This window comes from Larus michahellis, chromosome 5, assembly GCF_964199755.1.
Source record: "Larus michahellis chromosome 5, bLarMic1.1, whole genome shotgun sequence".
Lineage (NCBI taxonomy): Eukaryota > Metazoa > Chordata > Aves > Charadriiformes > Laridae > Larus > Larus michahellis.
In genome coordinates this window covers 80,805,997-80,823,335 of record NC_133900.1, presented here as the reverse complement: position 1 = coordinate 80,823,335, position 17,339 = coordinate 80,805,997, and the positions used below count along the sequence as shown (strand labels likewise).

At 40.3% G+C, this 17,339-nt stretch overlaps 1 protein-coding gene across 50 annotated transcripts in view; it reads right to left on the bottom strand.

Annotated features, from left to right (window-relative positions):
- Nucleotides 1-17,339, bottom strand: part of SORBS2 (sorbin and SH3 domain containing 2) — a 190,351-nt gene that overhangs the window by 31,203 nt on the left and 141,809 nt on the right. For all 50 annotated transcript variants that reach the window (XM_074588244.1, XM_074588273.1, XM_074588247.1 and 47 more), the window contains one exon: nt 15,901-16,015. In XM_074588244.1, coding sequence (XP_074444345.1) covers nt 15,901-16,015 — 115 coding nt within the window. The remainder of the gene's footprint in view (nt 1-15,900; nt 16,016-17,339) is intronic.

The window sequence follows — 17,339 nt, the reverse complement described above, 5'->3', positions numbered from 1 at the left end:
TGGTAAGAACGGTTCTCATCACACAACACTAGCCGTTGCTTATGGAGTTACGGAATTAGCTACTGCACAAACCCAGGAAGATGGGATATAGTATTGCTCCGTAATTTTATTATTAATACAAAGTCAACCTTAAATGACCGCTAATTATAAATCAGTCATTTCATACATTTCAAGCCTGCAGTGAGAATCAGGTAATACTACAATTCTGGTACCTAGGTATGAATCCCGGAGGAGCCGCATGGTCCCAGGGGTATTTCTTCACGGGTACAAAGCAGCGTGATTCAAAGGTTAAGCTTGTTCTAAGTTCCTGGCGCGTCATTTCAGAGCTCACCCCATGGACTGGAAACAGAACTACCATACAGCTTCGTAAGCTGCCGGAACTATTTTTCTCTCCATAGAAGCCCTCTGGATTTTTTTCTCTGTATGGAAAGGTCTGTACAGACTTTTCTCTGTGCAGAAGGACTGAAGATGTAATAGCGCTCACGGCCCGGGTTAGTGCTGGTTTTGGCGAGGTATCCCTTTTTTCCCCGTGATTTGAATTGCAAGTTCATGAACAGGACTTCACCCCGATTTGCAGGCTGACACTTAGGTATACTTCTAGAAGGCCACCTGTAGTCTAAGAATATTTGGGAACAGATTTCATGAGACTGTATGTTTTAAATGACATTCTACAGCAACTGTTGAAGCCACTTTTACAGGCACTATAAGGACGATACGATTGGTCGGTGAGAGCTCATTTGTCAGTAGCCGTCGTTATTTAAGACCCGCATCACGTAGCAAGTGATGCCATCAGGACACTCACGGAGGTTTTGATTTCTGGATTGTACTGAAATTTATTATACTGGGAGGCAGGAAGAACCACACAAACATGATACAACATGAATCAAATGCTGTCTAAAACTTCAGCTAAGATCATTCTCATTTTCTCCATAATTTTTAATTGTAGTTTAATTTAAGTCACATTAAAAATCAGGTAAAGAAAACTTCCGCGTTTTTGGTAAGAACAGCAGCTGAGATGTAAACAGTTAAAAGAGGTTAATAATTCAAAGACTTTAAAGTTACTTTCCAGAGAAAATTAGTCCTCTATAACTTAATTAAGGTGATCTCTGCATAAGGGTTTCAAAATGTTCATTTTTTTTAAATAGAAATTTCTTTGCTTTGTGGACAAGTATTCAACTATTTCTTCTGCGTTGCTCCTTACTACTCCTGTTATTCTCACTGTTAAATACTGTCACATTCATAAGCTCCAGTTTGCATCAGAATAACGTGCTGTATAAACACAGAGGTAGAATCCCTCCTCCAGTGGGATTATAAACGCGAGAGAAGTGATCTATCAAGAATATGCTCACTGCAAACGCAGCAACATAAACCTGACCGCTAGAAACGGCAGAACTAGGTTCCTGATACTTCTCTCAAGTCATAATTAGCTTAACTTGTAAAACACTGTGGCGGAACGAGCTCCAACATGAATTTCCAGGAGGCTTAGCATTCTGAATGTGAGCTATACCCTGTTGGAGGGGTTTGTGCACAGCTCTTGTTCCTCCTGATTTCAACAGACCTTTTGAAGGCAACAACATTTTGTGAACATTGGGTTGTAACGTTGGCAAAGAGGGTTATGGCAACTCTGGTATTTCACCAAGAGACAGCATAGGAACTGGCCTGTAATTGACGGAATTTAGTTCCGGGCCTATTTCAAGGCGTCTTGGTGATCTTGGATGCTTCAAGGTGGCACGTTTTCATCCCGCAAACACTCATGTGCATTTCATTGTGGGGGAAATCTCAAAGTAAGCACGTGCCTAGGAAAAGGGGAAACCCAAGCTTTTGGTTATAACAACTTCTCTGTTTTCTTCCAATTTGCTTTGAAATGAAATAGACTACTGGACTAAATCATGAACCCACAAGTGTACCGCTTCATTGTTTTAGTAATCCGTGTGCTTAAACCTGCTAGTCTTTGCATCTCTTCAGAACAAAAGCAGTGCAAGACGCAGGCAATACCTCTAAGAGTCACATGCTCTAGAAGCCATGTGTCTCCTTTAATATTCCGTCACCACAGTAGAGGCAAAGCTGAGGCCATTGCTCTGCTGCTGCTGCAACTCTCACCTGATGGATGCTGTTAAATTGTTCCTGTCAGAGCTCAACTAGCCCCAAACCGCTGAAACTGCATCCAAAACCCAAATGTGATTCTATTGTAATGCACTACATTGCTCTAATTTGACCAATATTTTGTTTTATAATAAATTGGGAAACCAGAAGAACAGATTTCATCTTTTTCTCATCCTTATCTTTCCATGGTTGCGCTGCATCATGGGTTTTCAGGTTGTGGTAATCTACAACTCTGCTCCAGTGACTTGTGCTACGGACGAAAAGAGGAGAGCTAGAAATAAAAGCTCTGAAAATTATGCTAAAAAAGAGGGCTACGTGTGATGCAGTTATTTTCAGCTCATCCAATACAACCTCCAGACACATCAGAGGAGACATGATCACCTCCATTCATCTGCATCTCATTTACATTAAAAAAGTTATCAATGGCAATATGTCCACCTGCCAGGAATTATTATGGTGTTCATTCTTTCTAAATTAACATGTCCTCAGGCAACACTCATCTGCAATTTGCAGCCTGTGGATGAGAGATCTCCACATAATCTGGGAATGAAGCTGTTACCAGGAGGACAAGGTGAGGTAGTGGGAGATAGCCCACGTTCTCAAGGAAGAGGGCACCAGTGAGGCCAGGAGGGTGGCTCACTCGGTGGGGCAGCTCTGCTGCAGTAATGGCCTGTTGGAAGACGACTACCAACATTACTGACCATGTGCCCAGCTTCTCCCAGTGTTTCCATCAGTCAAGGTTTGCCTCACTCGTACCATGACGAGTCCCTTTCCCAGGTGGATTTCTGGGCAGTGGTGCTCCACATCATATGCTTTTGTTCCCATGATGGGAGAGTACACAAGACCGTGGAATACAATCAAGTTTTATCACTGCATTTGATTTTTATTGCTACATTTGATAAAACCAACCTGGTATTTTTCTGCAAATGACTGTGAAGTTATTTCTTACAAGTTTCATTTTCCTAGCAAAACCCAGATTTCAAGGTTTGGGTTTTTTTAAGATGATCTATCATTGCATTGATTTTAGGTGATAAACCAACTATTTATGACATGTTAAAATAAAAACTGATTTGTGGATTTGAATGTGAAGAACTGAAGTACTGTAACCGAGCTCATAAAGTCAATGGAGTTAAACATTAGAGAGAAGGGCTACTGTGAAACAAAACCTTGCCATCCGCTCTAGGAAAGGAGGAAAGAATCAAACCTCCTTTCCAAAGGTGGATTAAATAGAAGCCTGTGTTTTGGAGCCAGTTCTGTTATGGAGCTGTGCTGATGATCATCAGACATTCTCAGACAGAACATAAACCTGCTATTAGCACTCAGGAAATCATCCCTATTTTATTTCTCAATATTTGGAATATTGGGCTCATGATGAGTGCATTACTGTTAACTTATTCTGTCTAAACAAAATATCGTGGTATTTATTTTTTAAAATACATTCTGAAGGAGGTATTTATTCTCAAGTCTTTACTGTTCACACAGTTCATATTTTCAAGTTTTTGCCTTACATCCTCTGAAAGCTGCGAACTGCTTTATGACAATTCTCCCATCACTATCCAACTTCAATGATTTTAAGATAAATATCTAACGTTGTGAGGTCTGCCTGCAATAAAACCATAGAAGCCAGCAGCAGCGTCGCTCACGCCGACAGCTAGTGTATCCACAGTTCTCCTCGCATTTCGACACAATGGAGTGAAGCAAAGGCCTCAGATCCATGCGCTTCCCTACACTGCCCACAAAACACACATCCAGCCTGTTCTGGAAAACGTCAGAGTCTTATTTCAAAACTGTCCACGACTACGAGTATCAACCTCATCTTTGTTGACCAGTCACTGACATGGTCTGGTACCAGCGGAGGAAGGAAACTGGGGCTCACAGGTGACCTCTATTAGAACCGTTGCATGAAGTGACACAAACACTGCAGATCCATTGCGGGATTTCTTAGGCAGGTTCCAAGCCCTTCCATTAGAAAGTGAACCGAGACCATCTGTCACATGATGGCCAAACAGACAGAAGGCCACTTGTAATGGCTCTGGGGCTATACAGACCACGATGTTAATCCCAAGGGTGGTGTAGATCCCCATGGCCTCCTATGGAAGGGAACAGGTAAATCACACAACTGAAACCAAACCATAGAGAACTTCTTTATCCACAGCATTCCGCAGGCCATAAATAGTGTGTTAGTGATCCGCCCAAGACAGCAAGAAGTGTGTGTCGTGCCAAAATCGGCTGCTGGGTTACTGTATGGCTTTTGCTTTTAAGATACTCTTATCACCTTGACTGTAACTTGCCCTTTTGCCCTTTCTTTGATGGTTTTCTCTATATGAAAGATGCTGTATGTCGCACATTCTACAACACTGATTTTTCCACAGGCATATGGTATTATATATAGGCTGTGTAGAGGTCATACCTTCTACCCACAGGTAGAGCCGGCACTGATACGGCGTATAGGGAAAGATGAAAGCAAACAGTGGATGTGGTTTTTTACTGCCAAGGGTGGGTACCACTGTTTGCAGCTGTTCTATCAGCTCTTGGGCATTTATCAACCCATGATCCCGCCAAGCCTCTTCCGGGTGACCCGATAGAACACATACCCCCCCCACTCCCCCGTCTCCAAAGCTAATTAGGCAACTTCCAGAATATTCAATGCTGCCCTATATGGATAAAGGCTGCCCAACAAAAATAATTAAATATTGGAGACAACCACCCCAAACTACCAAATACAGACTTTGTTGAATACTTTGATTCCGTTCTACTCAAAAAGCCAGATACGTATTTACAATTAAGCCGATGTTTTAGCTGTTTTCATGCACCAAGACTTTAATGGTGACTGAAAATGAAGTTAGGAAAAGTAGGCAAAAGTTGTAAACAAAACCCAGGCTTGTTTGCATAATGGTTCTAGTACTTTAACAAATTATTTTGAAATATTTTCCCTCCCTGGAAAAAGATTTAATTTTCTGTAGTTTTTGAACATGATTTATCATATTCCAAGATTTAAAAAGTTTCAAAATAAAAGATAAAGGTGTTTGTAAATTAAACAATGAGAAAACCAGTATACTTAACAGCCATTTTACCCAGACCTACTGAACACAAATAATCATCCTTGGGCTTTTAAATTGTCTTCTCTGATATACGGAGCACTCTTGATTATTAGCGAAGGCCTAGCAGCTTACTGTCTCGGAGAACTGGGACCGAACTTCACAATCATGAGGTTTGTCCAGATTTATAGAGCTTGAAACCAAATCAGAGTAACTTGCAAACAATTAACAATTTAAGGCCACGATTTGCCTTTAATTTTTGAAGAGACTACAGAAGGTGAGAGTGAATCATGAACACGAATGAGTTAAAGCCACCATATGAAGTAAAGCTGTCATTACAGGATTCACTGACTTTTGCCCTAATGCTCTAAAAATGGGGAGGGAAGGCGGGGAGAAGGAATGAAAGCCTGAATCTCTCCCACTCAGAGCCGGGCAATGACAGCCCACCACCTGATCCTGATGCATTTTGTTTGGAGTAACGGCAGTGCTCGTCAATCCTGCCATTATAAATTTACAACGAGATTATTAATTGCTGTATTGCCTGATTAGCAACCTTAGTCGTAAATACTTAATTGGAGAAATGATGGCTTAGCCACAAAGGCTTTCACTTGACATACAGAATTTGCAGTCAGGTATTTTAATTAAAAAAATACTAGTGTGTTGATGTATTCACTGTGTCTGAAAGCAGTGCGCCTGCCCAACTCTGAAGAAGTGGGAATTTGTCAAAGAGTTAGAGATGTATGGGCTGCTGTGGAATTCCGAGTGTTAATCTCTGAGAAGTTCTGGGGATAAGGACTCACAGTTCCTAGGAAAATAAGATCAACATCCAAATGCACTAGTGATCTGGAAAGATACAATGACTGTGAATTAGAAACACCCCATAGATACCAGAAGGAAAGCACTAAATCTTAACAAACGTTAAGACACAAATGGCGAGCACTCCAACCCTTCTTCCCAAGAGAATCATCTGAACAAGAATCATTCATTTACCTCATTGGAAACACCAGCAGAACTGTCTTGAACATAGTCCAAAAGCTTTTTAGGTGGCTGCATCATAAAAGCAGAAGTGTAGAGATGAAATGGAGTAGAGTCAATGGCAGCAAGGAATGAAACATGTGGAGAAGGTGACACAGTTAGAAACTAAGTGTTGACAACATCAGATACAAAGAGTGACACATATGCGCAGAATGGAAGGAAGAATGCGTTACAGCATTTTTTTAAATTATAAGCATCTTAATAAAATGTTAGTAACTTTAGGTGGTAAAATTTACAACTGGAATGGTTGAATCACTACTAGAAGTTTTTAATACTGATGAGACAGAATAGTGTAAAGCATCACGGTTACGTTCTACTGGGGAAATCTCAATATACTTTATCTTACAGGAGCCACTATTCTCAGGTTATCATTATCGGTTAAATATTGTTGACATATAGTTCATCAGAAGAATGTATTGGGACTGTTTCTGCCCACCTAGAGGGAGGAATGACAAAAGAGCTTGAATGGCGATATACAAGGAGATAAAAGGTAATCAGTGAAAATAGGATTCGTTATAGATGACTGGACAAGAAATTAAACCCAGAGATATTTAACTTTTTTTTAATATTTATTTTCAGGTCATATTCAATGGGTAATTTTTTTAAATGTTATGACTAAAAAAATAAAGTTTTAAAAGAATGTATGTGGTTTGCTTTCTCTTCTGCTCTCACTGAAGTAGCCGGAAGTTCTGATTTTGGCCTATGGCCAGCTACAAAAAGGGACTAAGGTGCCTGGTTCCCTGAGTGCCCTCCGGGGCCCTGCGGCAAGTGCTCAGGCTCCCCATGGAGCCCTGCACATCAGTAATTAGAGGGGGGTCCAGAGAATTGTTAGCTAACTGGGAAAGGTAAGAATGGGCATGTTTTAAATCCTGGTACTCTCAAGCTCAAATGTGGATTTGGGATTTCCCTCGAGCTGCCCAGGATCCCGGGGGGCTAGGAGGATACTCAACCAGAGCGAAGGAATGCTTGGGATAAAATATCTATATCTATAGTATATCTCTTGTTTTTCTGAGGGCATTTGAAGCCACATCTTCCACCTGTCTGGAAAGTACTCTAACCACCGCGTTAGACATTCTCCTGGGATGAAGACATTTGTTATCCTTTTTCCTAAAGTTAAAGTGTGCAGGAAGGAACTTGAGCTCCGTGGAGCCAGAGGGGGGTGCGCAAAAGCAAGAGCAAGTGCATCTCCAACCGAGTCGTTAAGGCAGGGAGGAAGCGGAACCCAGATCTCAGTCTTGCTTCGAGGACAACGACACTGTTCTGTCCTTGTATAAAATCTATAAAGAGCCCTTGGTGCTTACAGCCAATACGGCCGGTGGGATTTGCAGAAGAATTGTGAGTGCGTAGGCAACCAAAAGTGAAAAACCTGAGGTATCGCTGACGTTTATCTGTTTCAACCAATGGAGGTTTTCAGGTTTGTAATTTTAAACACAAATGCTTGCAGTAGGACTAAGGTGGCATCTGTTTGCCCTAGTCTTTTTTATTTTTTTTTGGACCTGGCTATTCGTGAAAATGGGAGCAGAACTGAAGTCTGTTTCTTCAAGCAGGTGTCCAGCTTGAAAACGGAGCAAACCCGTATCCCTGTGTTCAGGTGCAAAATACATACTCTGCATGCATGCATATAAGAGGACAAAAAGGAAAAAATTCTCAGCATTTACTGCCATAAGCAATTTGTATACGGCTGACTGCCTTTAAATTCAGACACATTCCTTTAAGTAAAATACAAGGTTCGTAACTTTGCATCCCTAACGCAAACTGACGTGTTTTTCTGTTCTGAAAGATTGGTCGAAAATAATCCGGCCAAATGCAAAAGATTTAGGTAGACTGGTAAACATCCCTGTTTAACGTGCAATTGATCTTGTTATTAAATATTTACACACTATTATTTTTCTAATATGTAGTCTCTATTAAAGCTATTAAAGTCACTACTCTGGCAAGTTAAGGGTCCACTTGAAAAATAGTAGTTATATGCATGAGATGACTTTATTAGCCTTTCTCAAAAAACATCATATTAACTTTACTGGCATATGTTTGCTGAATTTGGTGATTTGTAAATTCCTCATTATAAAAATATTTTTCCTAATGTTTAAATATTAATATTCTGTCCTCACTTACCGGACATCCAAACTCCAGTTCTGAAAAGAATTTATACCAGGGTTCGTTTTCTAAATCTATGTCATCTGGGTTTATGCGATCGGTCTGGAGCAGTTGTGAAGGAAAAGGGAAGGAAAAGGCACACACTGAGCAAGGTGCTAGAAATGCCATGTCACTTTATCAACACACACACAAACACAAAACAAATATGGGGAAAGGAATGGAGTAAAATCAAAGAATGAAGACGGTATTTAGGACAGAGAGTATTATTCAAGAGCTGTCATTGACTGGGAGCTTTAATGCTTTTCTTTTTGTTGCTGTTCTTCCGATGACTGGAAGATGTTAAATGTTTTAAAATTACTCTTTTAAAGCTCAGAGGGCTCTTTGACCAATTCTGTAAACACCGCTGCATTACTTCAGTACATTCAATGCTACGAGAGATTCCTTGTTAAGAAGATGGTTTAAACGATTGCCATCTTCAGCATAGGCATGAAATTGCCCACCTGATCAGCAATAAAGATATAATTTTATTAGTATTGCTTTTGGTCATTCCTTGTCTTCTCACAAAGCATGTTAATTCTGGATCTTGCTGTCTTGAAGCAAGCGCTGAGCAGAGATAAGGAATATGCATCATGCAGGCACGACTATATTAAAAAGCCACTTCAGCATATGAAATGGAACTGGTATATTTAAATCCTATGGTCAAAAAATAGGCAATAAAAATGTACACATTCCATAATACTTGTTTTAGTAGTATTTTGTAATGCTTTATCTCCCACAGCCTTGTTGACTTAATGAAGCAGTTTTTTCCACAGTGAAATACATCGTTTTCGGCTGAAAATTCTCACAGCAAAGAGATAAAGTAGCAATTGAAGATAGCATTAAGAAAATTTTTCAATGAACAGAAGAATAACTGACAGATTTATTCAAGTAGCATGAAAACACGACAGTGCAAAACAGTAGAGCTCCCAATGGGATATCTAATCAACTGTAAACTTGGCCGCATTGATTATTTTCTAAATAGCTCCAGTTCCTTTTGGAGGATCTGATATAAGCTGTCACGCAGCACAGAATTACAGTGAACTGTTGGCTTAAAGGTCTCCGAAACAGAGAAAGCCTCTTGTTAGAGATATTTCTGAATTTAATATTTGGTCCTCTGCAACTGTAATTATCAGAACTTGGACACTAATTATGGTGTGACTTAGAAAGCAATCCTCAAGGAAGAAGACAGGGTCCTGCATAAAGAACGATACTGGTGATTAAGTATGTACCGGCTTTTCCTCCTGACTCAAGCTGTCACCAATACGCCACAGCAATCACATACAGCTATTTCTGTTTTCTGCGAGAGATAACACCCTGCTCTTGACCATTTCAGGTAACTAAACGTCTTACAGCACTTTTCTTGCTGCCTTTGATGTTGCTGGAACAGACCGCCAACTTTGCTCTATTGAAAGGTCAACAACCCTTTTGAACTACCTTGGTCCTCACATATCTCCGAGCTGTTCATGAAGTATCTGGACACCAACTGTTGTTTTATAGATTTATCTCCACAACGTCCCTTTCAAGGAAGGGATGCATTGCTGCCGTGAACAGAGTGGGAAGCTAAAGCCAGTGAGGAATAGCTTGCCCGTGCTCCATGGCAGGGTTAGGGGTGAAGCTCCTCTGGAGTTTTGCCCTTAGGTTTCCACCATCCACAGACATAATGCAGCACCACTAATGACAACTGTTTCAGCTCTACTGTACATACCCAAGACTTTAGTAGAAAACCACCACTGAAATGAGTTTCATGAGCTTTCCAGTAAAGATTTGTCACCTTAATAGGGACTATAATTGATTTAAGAAAAAACACAGGATTCTCGTCTACAGAGAGATGAGGGCAAAAATTGTCAGATTCACAAAGCAGAAGATAACTTCGTTCTATATCAACTTGATTCCCATTACAGAGAATGCTTGGTGTATTCAGAGTTTTGTGCTTACCTTAAAGAAAATAATCCAGAATTTAGATCTGGATAATTTGAGAAGACTGCACTAAAAAAAGGCTTTTTCTTTATTTCTCCAAACTAAGTTACAGTATGTTGAAATATTTATAGCATGCTTTCCTCTTTCTATTATACCAATGAATTAATTTTCATGGACAGAAATGTTAATATGAGCAATTGGGTGCATCTACATAAATAAATCAATCAATCCCGTGAAATGCATATGGGGTGGAAATCGCGGGGCTGTCGGCACTACAAAGCCATGGATGGAGCGGTGTCCCTTCTTGCAGGGAGCCAGAACACACCGTCAGACCAGCTAGGCTTCCACCCAGCTAGCCAAGGAGATCAAAATGAGAATGGGAGCTGGCTCCTCTTTTCTCTTCAAATACTCTCGCAACTAAGTTAAAAGCTTAAACTCCCCCGCATTTCTGCTTCTAGAGGAAAAGCTACAAATAGAGTATTTTATGTCGTTTCTAAGTTTTTGAGTTCTCCTCGTGTAGTAGGGCGCAAATAAAATGAGAGCAGAAGAAAGCATGTAAACTCCACGCACCCAAGTCCTGCTTTTATTTACAGCTTGAACCGCAGAGGGCAGCAAACAAAAAGAAACCGGGCACTAAAGGTTGCGAATTGGCTGCTGCCTGCCAGTTCCAGGGAGGATGGTCCCTGGGCTCCCGAGATCAATACACGGCAATTGATTTCGCTTGGCTTTCAGATTCAATTTGGCTGATGGACCTTTTTCTATTCTCTCCCCTTCTAAGAGACTTCAAATGAACAAATCACTTTGACTTAAAAAACTGGTTTTGGCTTGGTCTCACAAAGTATCTCCCAAACTGCTTGAACAGAGGATAAAAGCAATAAGAAGGTAAATTCTCTTCTTATGACGTGTCAGTCAACGAAGTCATGTTCTTGTGCTCTTATCCTTAATCTAGTCATTCAGCAACATTTTCATTATTTGTTGAAAATACACTACTAAAGACCAGTAAGTATCTTTACTCTTTTTGCATCAGATGGTCAACACAGCTCTGCATCGACGTACTCAAGTATAAAAGAACACTGATGCTGTTTTAAAAAAATACATCTATAGTGTTGCACGCAGCTTTGCCTGCGCTTGACCGGATATACATTAGACATTCACAGGTAATAATCAAAATCGTGCGTTTAATCTGGTGGGTTAAAGGTTCTTATACGATCTGCATGGTCAAATTAATATTTTGCATTTGCGATTTCAGACACCATACTGAAGAATGGACTGAGATGTTTGTTGTCTGCTTGGCTTTGGCCAAACTAAAGAGATTTCCTTTCTCTTTTCCTCCCCCCTCCCCCTAACATTTAAATAGCTGTTGTAGCTCCAAGTCCACCACCAGATTGACCTGGTCTCCCCATATCTTTATGAGAAGACATGTTTTCTAATGTCATATCAAAACATACCTATATGTGGAATTCCTGATTTCATTTTAAAACACCCTGAGAAATTTTTTTTTAGTTGACAAAGTGTTCTTGAAGTAACTCAACCAAAACCGCGTAGAACATTCTGATAACCAGCTTGAGATGTCAAAGGTGATCAAAGTTGCATATTCTAAAGAAAACTTCAAATTTTCCACCACAGTAAAAAAAAACCCAAAACACCAACAAACAACAGATGTACATCACGGTGCAAGCCCAGACTGCTTCTGCTATTTGACAAAACAGTAATGTTTTTTAATTTATTCTGATCATGAAATCCTCTTGCATATAAACTCAGTAGAAAATTTGTATACTGAACATAATAAAAAAATCTAGAAGTAAAATTTAACCTGACAGTTTTATCTGACTAGCACATGTGTACCTTCGTGCTTAGACTAAAACACCTAATGGAAATAAAAGCATCTATTGGTTGTCCCAGTTTTACAAAGTCTTTCTTTACAGTAACAGCAGGATTTTTCCTTTCTTGCTTTACTGCAGAAATAGAGAACTGTACATGTATGAAGGAAGTACTTCACATATACAAGGTTGAAGCTAGCAAAGAATAAAAAGTTAGCTTCATATCCACAGGAGTAGATTAAATTATTACACTGCCACTTACTTATTTACTGAAAGTAGACACCCATTTTAGGAAACAAATCCATGGTTCGGATGACATTAGAGAAAAAGAAGAGCATTTTACTGAATTGCAGCCATTGGAGATGGAAACATTCCTCAGAGCGACTTACGGGCCACCTTACAAAATGGGAACGTTCTCTGGGCTTATTGAAATGGGAAAAAAGCAGCTGCCACACCGTTGCTGGGCAAACTATGCAACAGTTTAATGTCACTTAGATGTAGCTGTAATCTCAAAGCATCAACCCAAGCCCCTCCTTTCTGTTGATGTTTTATACCCTTACAAGTTCAAATTACAGAAGAAAAAACATTAATTTCCCATTTCATGACGAGGGCTGCTACATGATAGTGCAGCCTGCAATTACACTCATCTTTTTATATCCATAACAAAGATAATAATCTACCCCTCGCCAATCTATCCATGTAATGTTTATTACTAGGTCATTTTTTTAGGTTTCTTGTTTCTTACATTCTTTTGATCTACTCAATAAGAATCTGCTGAATGATATTTCCCATTAAATCTTAGTTTTACATTGACTCTCATTTTATTATATTCTTCCCATGTTTCTAATTTCCACATTAATGACCACTGATTCCAATGGAGTATCTACGTCAATAATGGGAACGCTGATCTTTCAAACCTCATCTGTCCTGTTTTACTAAACAGGCATAAAAGGCAGTTGTAAATATTTTTCTTTCTTTTTCCTTCAGATCATTTTGCCACTAAAGCTGCAATCCTGTAGACATGAAAATGATTTAATTTCAGCAAAAAATTTTAAGATTTGGAGTGTTGGAGAACTCCCTTTGATTTTTTTGTTTTAGCAAAACCGATAAAGTAAGAATTTCTATTTCAAATGTTGTAAATGTCTATCTTTTACAAAACTAATAAAATATTTATCTTTATATTCTATAATTTGATTTGATTTGATTAGTATTTTCTTTCAGTATCATCAGAACAATTTTTTCGATATTAAAAATCAAATCTTTTGAAATTCTGAAATTACCAAGATGAAAGACATTACTCATGCAATATTGACAAAATCGAGAATTTGGAGTTTTCATCTGCCTTCAGAACTACTACAATATTTTCAGATTTCAGATTTTCCTGGACACTCAGAAAAATCTTTTAACCTCCTCTGCTGACCATCGTTTAACAATTCCCGAGTTGTACTTCCCATACCCCATTCAATGAACACAAGGACAGCAAACGCTTTAGTGAAACCAAGTCTTTTTCTTTTTCTAACTTGGTCCAAATAAAGCTAAACATCATCGTTATCAACAGCAGAAATTCCCCACTGATAAAACTGGGATAGCTTACTCCATCTATTTTTATATCAGTCAATAATGTTACACTAGTGTCAGCTCAACTTTCATCTCTTGCATTCTCCAATCTTTTACAGCTCTGACTTATAAATAAATAAAAATCTCTCCATTCTATCCATGAATATTATTTCCGCAGCTTTTAAAATTTATTGTACAAAGAGATGTTTCCCTGTATTTATATCAGCTAAATATAAACTTCTAGTCTAAGCTTTAGATGCTAAAAGTGTGACCTTGCCCTTGACTGATACTGCTCAGTAAGTACAATGTGACTAAGGCTTTTCGGGGTGGAAATATTTTAAGGACCAAACACAAAGCTCAAAATCCAACCTCTTGATCGAGAACAACAAAAATAAAATGCATAAGCAAGTTAACAAAAAAAGGTTCAGGAACAGTCAGCAAAGATCACTTTTTTTGTCATTTCATTCATTTGCTAAAATTGAAAAACTGTATCTATGATCGTATTCATCAGCACTGCAATTCCTGTATGAATTCTTTTTTCACATTACATTAGTAGAAAATGTAATTTATTAGAAAAGAGAGGCCATTCTTGAAACATCACTGTAATTTTATTACTTTTAACTTGAATCTGCTGTTATTCTTTGGCATTGGGAAGGCTGGTAAATGACCTCCGTGTGTATAATGGCGCCATGGCAATCAAAAAAGCTCAGATTAAATGTCACCACCTTTTAAATAAAATTATTTGTTAAATTCAGCTTCATAATAAATACTAAATCCCATTTAATTATATTGATTTATAAGCAGTTCATCTAGAAATGCCAATTTCCTCTTTGAAAAATGCATCAGTTCTGCAAGAACTTAATTTCACAGAAACACAGCTTAGTATTTGCTAGCTAACAACAATTATATTCCTGCAAAGACCACTAAAACACAAGGGAAAGGTGCTTAGTGGAGGTGTTTTGCACTGTTGACATAATAAATACTCTAGAATTCAATTATTTGCTTAATTTATTTTAAATTAGTAAAATAAATTATGCGAACAAGCATGTAATACAGAAGCAAATAATAACCCAGTGGTGATTACATAAACGCCTTCTTTAAAACCGGACTCTCTCAACCATTTCAACCTCAAGGTAAAAGCCCGAGAAGAGAAAATACTGCCATTGGTACATAACAGTTTTCCTAAAATAAGGAAGTATTGAGATAGCACGAAGGTAAATTCGAAAGGCTAGGTGAATGTGTCTTTCAGCAAATGAAAAGTTCCGTTAGTGGTCATTTTGCATGCATTAAGCGTAGCTTTATCAGACATGCTTGTGAAAAATTCCACAACTGCGATCATTATTCAGAAAGCAGAAATAAAGACTTCTAATTACACGTTAATGGACACTCAGAAATCGCAGAGCAACTGAGGCTGGAAAGGACCTCCAAGAGGTCACCTAGCCCAACCTCCTGCTACAAGCAGGTCTAATCAGATCAGGTTGCTCAGGGCCGTGTCCAGCTGAGTCTTGAACACTTCCAGAAATGGAGATTCCACAGCATCTCACAGAATCACAGAATGGTTCGGGTTGGAAGGGACCTTAAAGATCATCTAGTTCCAACCCCCTGCCCTGGGCAGGGACACCTCCCACCAGACCAGGTCGCTCACAGCCCCGTCCAGCCTGGCCTTGAATCCCTCCAGGGATGGGGCATTGACAGCTTCCCTGGGCAACCTGGGCCAGGGGCTCACCACCCTCACAGGAAAGAATTTCTTCCTGATATCCAATCTAAATCTACCCTCTCTCAACTTGAGGCCGTTACCCCGTGTCCTATCATAACACTCCCTGATAAAGAGTCCCTTCCTCATCCTTCCTGTAGGCCCTGACCAGTATTTGACCAAAAATCTCCTTAAGTGTACAATTAGGCACACCCTGAAAATGCAAATAGTTTATTTTTATGCATTAATTAATCAGATATCATGTGTGCTGTTAACACTACTGAGTATTACGGGTGCTGGAGATGCATGCCAATTAGAAAAAGCAGTTCTATTAGTTCACAGTTCTGCTTATCATCCATTAGGTTTTCAGAGCGGTGGTTTGATTTCTTGGAAATAGCAGAAGAGCTAAGTTTAACAAATAAGCCAAATTCACATTTTCAACACAATCATCAGGAAAGAGCGAAGAGAAATTGCTGCAACATCCTATTTGAAAATGGACTTCAATATTTGTCCAACTAGTTATAATCAGTAGTAAACAATAAAAAGACGACCTCTCACCAAATCTCTTTACTGTATTACCCATGTCACTTATGTGTCTTACCGGTCTTTCATGTTCAAGGATTGATGACTTTCCCGGCTCATATTCAAAAATACTTCTTGGTTCAGAACGGAACTTGCGGGTATCTACCTTTCTGTCAGGGGGATCCCAGTCATTTCTAAATAACAAACATGAGCAATTGAGTTAATTTTTTGCTGTACAGCTCCATGCAAGAGAAACACACTAATAGAAATGAATTTCAGCATGCTTTCTCTTTCCGGATTTCAGTTATGAAATATCTGGCCTAACATCCCAGTGTTTTAACTACTGTATCATTGCAACCATCAAATGCACCCTCAGCAAGTTTGCGGACAACACTCAGCAGAGTGTTGTGGTTGACACACCTGAGGGACGGGATGCCATCCAGAGGGACCTGGGCAGGCTGGAGAAGTGGGACCATGGGAACCTCACGAGGTCCAACAAGGCCAAGTGCAGGGTCTTGCCCCTGGGTCAGGACAACCCCCGGTATCAGCTCAGGCTGGGGATGGAGGGATGGAGAGCAGCCCTGCCGAGAAGGACTTGGGGGTGCTGGGGGGTGAAAAGCTGGACGTGAGCCGGCAATGTGCGCTCACAGCCCAGAGACCCCCCGCAGCCTGGGCTGCATCCCCAGCAGCGTGGGCAGCAGGGCGAGGGGGGGATTCTGCCCCTCTGCTCCGCTCTGGGGAGACCCCCCTGCAGTGCTGCCTCCAGCTCTGGGGCACCAACAGCAGAAGGACACGGAGCTGTTGGAGCGGGGCCAGAGGAGGCCCCGGAGATGCTGGGAGGGCTGGAGCCCCTCTGCTGTGAGGACAGGCTGAGAGAGCTGGGGGGGTTCAGCCTGGAGAAGAGAAGGCTCCGGGGAGACCTTAGAGCCCCTTCCAGTCCCTAAAGGGGCTCCAGGAGAGGTGGGGAGGGACTCTGGATGAGGGAGGGAAGCCATAGGACGAGGGGTAATGGTTTTAAACTAAAAGAGGGAAGATTTAGACTAGATATAAGGTAGACATTTTTTATGCTGAGGGTGGTGAGGCACTGGCCCAGGTTGCCCAGAGAGGTGGTAGATGCCCCATCCCTGGAAACATTCAAGGCCAGGCTGGACGGGGCTCTGAGCAACCTGCTCTAGTTGAAGATGTCCCTGCTCATTGCAGTGGGGTTGGACTCGATGGCCTTCACCAAACTATTCTCTGATTCTATCATTAACCTGTTTCCAGCAGCTACATTCAGTACAGCAGGAAAAATACTAGGGAGCCTGTGTGACCACTCACTCCTTGGGTATAACTGGTAGAGCCGTTTATAAACTTCCCTCACATACTGTGTCAAAATACCATGACAAGCCTTCTCAAATTGCAAGTTGCCTGTACTTGTTCTATGCACTATACTAATATGGGCGAGTGGTAGATATTTTTGTCATCACAGAACATGACAGTAAGTCCATATTGAAAAAGTTACAAAATTTTCTGAGACAA